General features: G+C 37.9%; 1 protein-coding gene across 7 annotated transcripts in view; it reads right to left on the bottom strand.

Annotated features, from left to right (window-relative positions):
• Positions 1-2,441: 2,441 nt before the first annotated feature.
• NMRK1 (nicotinamide riboside kinase 1) overlaps positions 2,442-8,758 on the bottom strand; it is a 9,660-nt gene continuing 3,343 nt past the window's right edge. For 4 of the 7 annotated variants that reach the window (XM_062017328.1, XM_062017334.1, XM_062017327.1 and 1 more), the window contains 7 exons: positions 8,313-8,403; positions 7,638-7,686; positions 6,049-6,217; positions 5,899-5,970; positions 4,681-4,787; positions 3,648-3,737; positions 2,442-3,556 (listed from right to left, as the gene is read on the bottom strand). In XM_062017328.1, the coding sequence (XP_061873312.1) occupies positions 3,537-3,556; positions 3,648-3,737; positions 4,681-4,787; positions 5,899-5,970; positions 6,049-6,217; positions 7,638-7,686; positions 8,313-8,403 (598 nt within the window). In that variant the 3' untranslated portion in view covers positions 2,442-3,536. Of the gene's footprint in view, positions 3,557-3,647; positions 3,785-4,675; positions 4,788-5,898; positions 5,971-6,048; positions 6,218-7,637; positions 7,687-8,312; positions 8,404-8,758 lie in introns of those variants that run through there. The other 3 variants (XM_062017331.1, XM_062017333.1, XM_062017332.1) reach the window with 3 other exon arrangements.

Below are 8,758 nucleotides of genomic sequence, written 5' to 3'. Positions count from 1 at the left end.
GTTTCGTAAAGTAGGAAATATCGTGTCAGTCACAAAACCAACATCTGAATCAACAATACACGTGTAAGCTGAAATTCAACAGGAGCTCTGCGGAAAAAAATGGTTGTTCCCGAATCTCTGCGACTAGTGTCATGTCATTTTGACGTGAGGACTCTGCGATCTTGATGTCAAATTAACCCTCTGCTTCTCTGAGGACATTGAAAGCCCACCTGGATGAGCTCCTGTGTGACCTCTGGCAGGGTGTTGGACTATATGATCTTTCGAGGTCCTTTCCAACCCTTAAGATTCTGTGATAGACAAGCGATTAGTGTTCTGTAAAACAACACTTCTATTACCAGCCTGTGTGCAACAGACTTGGCAAAGCTTTCCTTCAGCTGTGACAAACCTGAAGTCACAGCCAACAGAAGGTGACACCACTGAAAAAAACCCAAAACTATCTTGTGATTCTCCCCAGCTTCTTTTTACAGATAGCACAGCCCTGGCAGTCAAAAGGCATCTCCTGGAGACACCTGACAGGGGCTTTACCACCTTGAAAGCAAAAACATTTACCAACATGGCAAGGGAGTTCTGTAAACTTTTAGAATGGCACCTGAAACACTGTATCGTCCAAAGAAGCACAGAAAATTCATTATATTTTCCCACAAAGGTGAGGTACTGTAGCAACTGGCAAGAGGATATGCAATTCAGGCACCACAGGTGAGCATGTCTAGTTTCTACAGTCTATCCATAGTATAGCACTGCCTACTTCTTTTACTGCTTCCTATGGATGTGGTGTCAATGAATCCTCTCAACACCTTCTGAACTTGTTGGTACTGTTCTGACTCTTATAGCATTCAGTCTTAGCAGCTCACTGTCTGCTGAGTGAAATATCACCTTCATAGGTATGAAATTTCACCTTAATGGCACTGTTCAATCTGTTTCAAGGGGAGGAGTGCACCCTAGTGTTTGTACAATTTCGTGAATACTAGTTCTGCATTAATTTGACTCAAACTTTTCAAGATTGTGTAAACCTTGACCTTTTTTTCCCCTCAGTCTTCTATCCAGAGTGAAGAGTCCTAGCATTTTTAGTCTCTCCTCACAAAGTGGCTGCTCCATTTCCTTGATCACATTTGTTGCCCTTCTTTAAACTCCACTGTGGTCTCTCTCCAGATATGAAAATTCAAACTGCCCAATACTGAACATGTGAGTCTATCGGTTTTACCCAGGAGCAAGGCAGCACCACGTATTTTGTTTGCAATACCCTTTCATAAGATGCAGATGCCTGCTGAGGTGATAGTTTCAGGTCTCTGCCTTGAGCAACTTGTAACTACAAGTTGCTGTACTACAATCTGATAAATTATTTACACCACAAGTGCGTAAGTCTGTAGTGTAGCTCATATACCCCTTGTGCCCATGAAAGAATCTTGCAAAACTGAGCTTCTTACTGCAGGAACAATGTTGGACTACTTACTGTTTTCTGTAAACTTGAGTAATTTTATTGCTCATTCCTTCCTCTTTATCATGGCTGAAGAAAATATCTTCTGGGATTGCAAATACTGAAATCTTTCCTCCCACTGTGAGAAGCCTATTAAGTCTAAACCCTTCACTTCCTATCTTTCTCAATTCATAAAGAGGCGCCTCATGTTCCTCAGGAAGCAACATAACATTTTAAGTTGCACTTAGGCACTTCTCCACATAAGAAAATACTTCAAAAGTTTACTGAAGGGGCACCATAAGCCTGCAGATTCCTCTGACCCTGTGAGGGATCCATGCTCGAACAGTCTGTACCTGAAGGACAGGGTCATGTGGAAAGGACCCACACTGAAGCAATTTGTGAAGAAGTGCATGCACCCTAGTTAAAGAACCCATGGTGGAGAAGTTTACGAAGGACTGTCACCCATAACAGGGGGACATGCTGGAGCAGGGAAGAGTGAGGGGATGAAGCAGTGGCAGAGAATGTGCAATGAGCAGACCACAACCCTCGTTCCCATCCCCCTGCTCCGCTTGGGACTCAGAGGTAAAGAAATCATGAGTGAAACTGGAAGGAGGGAAGGGTGGTGGCAAAGTGTTCGAAGATTTAGTTTTTATTTCTTAGTATCCTACTCTGATTTGATTGTCAATAAAATACATTAATTTATGCAAGAGAAATCTGTTTTACCTGTGACTGTAATTGATGAGTGATCTCTCTGTCCCTATCTTGACTCATGAGCCCTTTGTCATATGTTCTTTTTCCCCCATACAGCAGAGGAAGGGGCATGATAGGGCAGGCTGCTAGGTACCTGGTGGCTAGCTAAAATCAACCCACCGCAGCCACTGCAGTATTAGCTAACTTCTCACAGTTCATCCCTTCGAAAGTGAAATAAAAAGTACAGTTTAAAGTCAGACAGTCCAACACTGCATTTTAGCAAATGTAACTATTTTTGGTACAAAATAATAAAAAATAGTATTTAGCAGCATTTTGTCCTAAACACAGCTTTACACAGCACTAATCTGCATAAGACCTATTTCTTATACACTAGTTTCAGACTCTTAATACTGCTAACAACAAGGCATTACATTTCAATCACTGTGATCTCTTTAGCTGAGACATTATAAGTAGTTACTCACCCCTCTGCTTTTCATATCTGTAGCTTGATTTTTATTCTGAGAAAAATGCAAGATTGTATACAAAATGGAAGAGTTAATACATTACTCATTCTATCAAATACAATTCAACTTCATAGTTTCCTGGTTTATTGAAATTTACATACACAAATCCCACAACAAACTTAACATACATTTAGCATACCTATTTTCTGAAGACTTTCATTACTTTCAATCTGAACTATTAATGACGATTTCTTCCTTCCTCCTCCATTTATTGCCTAGAAGTCTGTGCCATCCAAATCTTCAATCTCTGCACTATACATGTACTTAGTCTTGTCAGCAATGCATGTGCAATCTTTCCAACTTATTATTCCCTCTTTTTCCCTGCTCCAACCAATACACAACAAAAAAGTTATTTGACAAACACAACACAGGTATTAACCAAGCCTAAGTAAGTTCAGCTGTGGTGTATTCAATAACAGCTTCAGTTACAGAATAAGCAGCATAACGGCTTATACAATCTTTAACTTACTATTGCTACAGCATATAGCTAGTTCCTCTAATCATCTTTATCAGTGATTAGGAGCTCAAAAAAATATTAGAGGCAATTGTGGTCATTCCTATATATATACTTCACATGGCATTCATCCATGCTAAAATATGTTTATTAATCCAATAGAACTGCATCTTTAGTTTTGTACACAAAAATATTTTCTGTAAAATGTACACTCAAATTTAAAGATCAGCCCAAGCTGATCTTCTGATTAAAGGAATTTTAAAGGACAATGCACTGTTGACACTACTCAACACCACCTGAGGCTTACAGAGTTAACAGTCACTACAAATGTACTTGTGTTGCACGAACTACTGTTACGGATGTATACGTAGGATGTGCTCAGTTTGTTGGCTTGCCAAGTATGACTCTTAAGGTTTTCAATTCCCATCAAATGGAGGCCAGGCTTCCTACATAATCATTCTGTGACCTTCTGATCTAAAATAAAAAGTACACATTTAACCTGTAGCTTTAAGGAACCTGTTGTGGAATGGGATAATCAGGTTCAATTTCCAGTAACATTACTTACTTGCTTCCTTCAGCTTCTTTAACTCCTCTTTTATATCACTATACACATAGGACAAAAGCTCCTCTTGGGATTTTGTTCCATCCAAATAAACTAAGAAAGACAAATGGAAAAGTTTCCATGAGTTCCAGGCCAGTGATCTGTAACAGCAATTGGCAAAGTTTTCAGTATTCCTATGGGTGCCAAAACAAGAAATGAAAAAAATAAACCCCACAAACAGCAACTCCCTTTTTTCTTTCCCAAATCATTTTACATGATAAAAAAATGTAATAGAAAAATACTCTAGTTAAAAATTAATTTGCAAGGTTTTTGTGGTATAAAAGTCTCCATAAAGATAGTAGTAATAACGTTAGGACAGCAGAACAATGTAATAATTCAGCAGAAAGGTTCCTATGCAGGGGAAGATCCCAGGCTCATCCTCAGAATGAGGGTTTGAGCAAGCCAAAGAAGGGCACGTGGTTTGCATTCTCTCTGCACAGGGAGAAGTGGTGTGCTGATGAAGCAGCCATCTGACTTGTGTTTCCTCTGGCCTCCACTCCAGAAGCAGGCAACCCAAGAGCTGTAGAAGTGTGAAGATTACACAAGCTCATGGCAGTGTTCCACCAGCTGGCCCAGCTTTAACGCTTCTTATGCAAGACTGGTGACTGCAGTGTCTGCAGTCAGCACCTAGGAAGTATCTTCAACTTATTATAGGACTTAACCAGGATTCTGAAGAATCTTGCCTGTGCATCAGCTATTGTCTCAGAAGTTTCCTATTTAGCCATCCACCACATATATGCACACACAAACTGGCTTATTAAATGGACTTAATTAGTGGTCAGAACACTGTATGTTAAAAAATTTATACTTTCCTTATTAAAAAAAAAAAAAAAATGAAAGCCCTACAGATTTGAAAAATAAATCAACAAAATGTCCAAGTGCCACAAAAACATTTGAAGAAAACCTCGTCCCACTGAAAAAAAACCCACAACCCAAAAAAAACTGCAAAAGTCTCACATTTAAGCATTTTATAAGTTTTAAATTAAGCATACCATACCAACACTACTTGCATTCTCTTCCAATTCACTTCTATATTTCAGATACATAGGCCACACGTGTCCATCGAAGTACCCTGGCGTATCGGCTGGCTGATAGACTCTGGTGCTACACAAAAATATATTTGCTTTCCCATATATAAGTTTTACATTTTCCCCTAGTGTCATCTGGTTTAACAAGAACATCTATCCAAAACTTAAAAAAAAACCCCAACATTTCAAGAGTCAAACCTGGCTGGCTGCATAACTGTTGTAGTAAAGGAGGCACCTTTGTTTTAATATAATATGCAGTATGAACTCTTGACAACATTCCTATTCTGACAATCAAGTTATATTTAAGATAAAGTAAAAGGGATGTTTTTGTTTGTTTCTTTTTGTTGTTTTGTTTTTTCCTGGTAAAACCATATTACATATAAATTACTCTGTACTGGAAATGATACCGAAATAAATTACTACTTTTTTTTTTTTTATTTGTTGGATAAATCTCTCAAGTTTTAAACAACTAGCAGTTTCATCTAGTCACTTCCAATCTGCACACTAAAATCCTTTGAAGGTGGCTCTAGCAAGAAACCAAGAAAGCGAATCAAGAATCAAAGCCAGCTGAAGAAAGGATTTCTTCACTCAACCAGCAGATTCTGACTTTGTGCACATATATTGCTCCAAACACAGAGTATTGCTCCAAATTTGGAGGCAAATCAGACACTGGCTCAATAATCTAAATCAGATATATGGGACAACTAATGTACAGTCTAAACAAAGTATACACTATAACCACACATGAATATTGCTACAATAATCACAGTTTAACAATAATCACCAGGTATCCCTATTCAACCAAGTATAAGACTACTTAGTATTTTTTTAATGGTTTCACCTTTTGAACATGGTTTAACTCCAATATATAGTCAGAAATCTAAATCATTTATCTGGACAAGAAATTCCCTTTTAATTGTTTCTAAAGCATCTAACACCAAGATCCTTGTGCTCTAAAATGCCCCCTGCCCCTGACTCAGCAACAGAAAAAAATAACTCAACCCACATCTCCACATGGTTGTGTTAACATTGGTTAAATACCCACACAATCTTCCCTAGAGATCACAGAGGACAGAGGATCTTAACAGATTACATGTGGCAAGCACCAAAGAAAAGTGAGTGCAAAGAACCACTTCAGGTCAGGAGGTACAGTGACCCCCTAATGAGCAGTAGCTCGATAATCTTACCTCCTTCTCCTTTTGCACTCTTCATAAGGAAGCGTCAAAAAATATCTTCTGTCCCATAATTCATTAAGTGGCCTAAGATAATAACATATTTAGCCTCCTCTGCCTTTTTAGGGAAACTTTTAATATAGCAGACTACATATTACTGCTTACTCATAATTGTACAACAGAAAGCCTTCAACAATCAAAACATGCACATCTGTATTTTTCAGATTGTCACATGTATTCTGCAGCCCTTCTGTCACAACGCCTGAGCTTGCAGGGTTTTTCATCCAATTGTGAATAGTTTTCACCATTTCATCCATATAGAGGGCATCAAGTACTAGATGAAAACAGAAAGGTAGGCACTCCTTAAAAACAGGGAACAAATTAAAAAAAACCCACCAAACCTTAAGTACCCCTAGATTAATTAGTAAGAATCAAATAATCTACACACAAGTCTAAATGAAGAGAAACAGATTACTCGCCAAATTCTCTCACGTGTTACATAGTTCCATGTTTGCAACTGATGATATGTTGAAACTATAGTTTTCCTCAGGATTGTGTGCTTCTTGTGGGTTCTTTCAACTCTGCGGCACGAAGAAGCATGTGAACTCACTTCACTGCTTTTCCCTTGATGATGGAAACTGTAGGGACTGTTCTCCTATTCCACACAACTTGTGAAAACTCACTTACTCTGAGACCTCTGCCCTTCTGTCAGTTATCAATGACACAGATGAGGGAAGCAGGCACGCAAATTTTTCTGCTTTGTATTTGTATTGGGTTGAGGTATTTGGTGGGTAGGGATGCATGTATTGAAAGGAGGATGGCACACAAAGCAAACCAGCACAATGTAGCTGGTTTTGTCTGTAGCCATGTAAGAACATACTTAGTAACTACTGAATAGTAGAGAAGGAAGCTTTCAGATAACATAAGAGCAAACAAATTTTATAGAAGCTTTTAAAGGCAGCATTAAACTCATATTTGACTCAGAATGTCTGACATCCCTCTAGTTTCACTTTCCAGTTCCAGGAAGTCTAGAAGTTCAGCCAAAGACAGCATGGCTGATAAGTGTTGGTTTTCAGATACAACTTAAGGTTCTGGTCAGTGTTCTGAGTGATACATTTTGTGATCAACAAGTATTAACAGACATTAGCTAATAAGTGATTATTCACAACTAGATATGATCTGAACCAAAGCACTGGCCTAAAGCGGATCTGGATCTCATAGTTTATAGTAATGAAAGCACTAGCCATGAACTTCAAAACATTTGGTCTCTATGTGAGATCTACCCTGAAATAAAGGGGTCAGGATCAGAACCAAGTTTTGACTGATTTGTGACAATCAAAGACACTTAATGGTGATATCCCATGAGTTCATTATCGAAGTGAAAAAAAAAAAAAAGGAAATCCATCATTTCATACAAAGGGATGAGGTTAAGCTTATGCCACTGCTGCAAGACAGAACTTTTAACTGAACGGTACCATTTGCTACTGTACTAGATGCACCTCTAGAAACAGAGGAAAAGACTGAGAAAAGGAAAAGTCAAGCACTAGCTTGAGCTATTTACTGGTTCAGCAAAGTTTTCTTCTTTATCTCAGTAAGCAGAAAGACACTGAGCAAAGGACTGCTCTAAACAGCAATTTCTTTACTGCCTTGCTCTGAAGAGAAAAGGAGCAAGGAGTGAAGGCAAAGCTGTGCTGAAGCCCAGCACAACATAGTTTCAGTTCAACGTTCAAAAGCAATGCATCAAAGTTACTGACCATCGTATAGCTTAAATCCACGTTCATCTGTTTCCACTTCGGACTCTGGCTGAAAGGAAAAAAATCGAATATTTTCAAGACTGCTTTTATGACCACTGTCACAGATATATACTCTTCATTTTACAAACATAACGGCTAAAAATGTTTCTATTCCAATTGATTATGTTTCTTTCCAAAATTAAACTGCTGTATATAACAGTTAAAATACGATACAAACACTTTATTTATAATATAGAACAACATACTCTCCCAGTCATACCTCTTACATTCATTAGAGTTTTATTTCAGAAATAACAGCTTCTTCACCCTCCCTTCCTCTGTTTTGACTTGGGAGACAAAGAATTACCTACTGTTGTATGGGTGTAGCGTTAATATAATTAATTTCATTAGCACAATGTATCTAGAAAAATGCATCTAATGTACAACTGTTCCTTACTTTAAAAGTGTATCAAAGAAGAACGTAAACTTTTTACTTGGTGTACTCAGTCATTTTGGACACTGAAAGTTCAATTACCCCAGTGCTAATTTTATTTCTTTTTCTCATTAAGTTAACACTATTTTAAGCAGCATGAATTGTAAAAGTTTATCAATGGGAGAACTGAAAAGAGAAGAAATTATACTAAAATCTACTTCAGCCTACTTTTACCTATCAGGTCCTTCCATCAATACTGTTACCTTAAAGAAGTCATCTTGAGAGATTATATCACAGTTGGGAAGCATTTTCTTAAGCTTCTCTGCCAGTGTTGTTTTCCCCCCATTCGTTACACTGAGTCAGAAAACATAATAAAAACTGTATCAATACAAAAATCAGTATTTTAAATGTGTACAAGGTCATGCACACAATTCCATATAATTAGACATAAAGACACAATTCAACCCCCACCCCAAGTTTATTCACATTAAATACTCTCTGCCTCTAGGAATTTTCTGGCAGGTTCCAACAGCTGTCAGTAAACCTAGCCATGCTAAGAAAGAGGTTAGAGAGAGGTGGTACCTGAATTCTCCAACAGAGACAGAATAATTCCTTAAGAGTTACATGCCATAAAATAAGACAATTATATGTGGTATTTGTAATCTATTTTCAAAAAATACTCATTCAGAAATAGAAATGACATCACTTC

This window comes from Colius striatus, chromosome Z (assembly GCF_028858725.1).
Source record: "Colius striatus isolate bColStr4 chromosome Z, bColStr4.1.hap1, whole genome shotgun sequence".
Lineage (NCBI taxonomy): Eukaryota > Metazoa > Chordata > Aves > Coliiformes > Coliidae > Colius > Colius striatus.
This window is presented reverse-complemented; position numbering and strand designations above follow the sequence as displayed.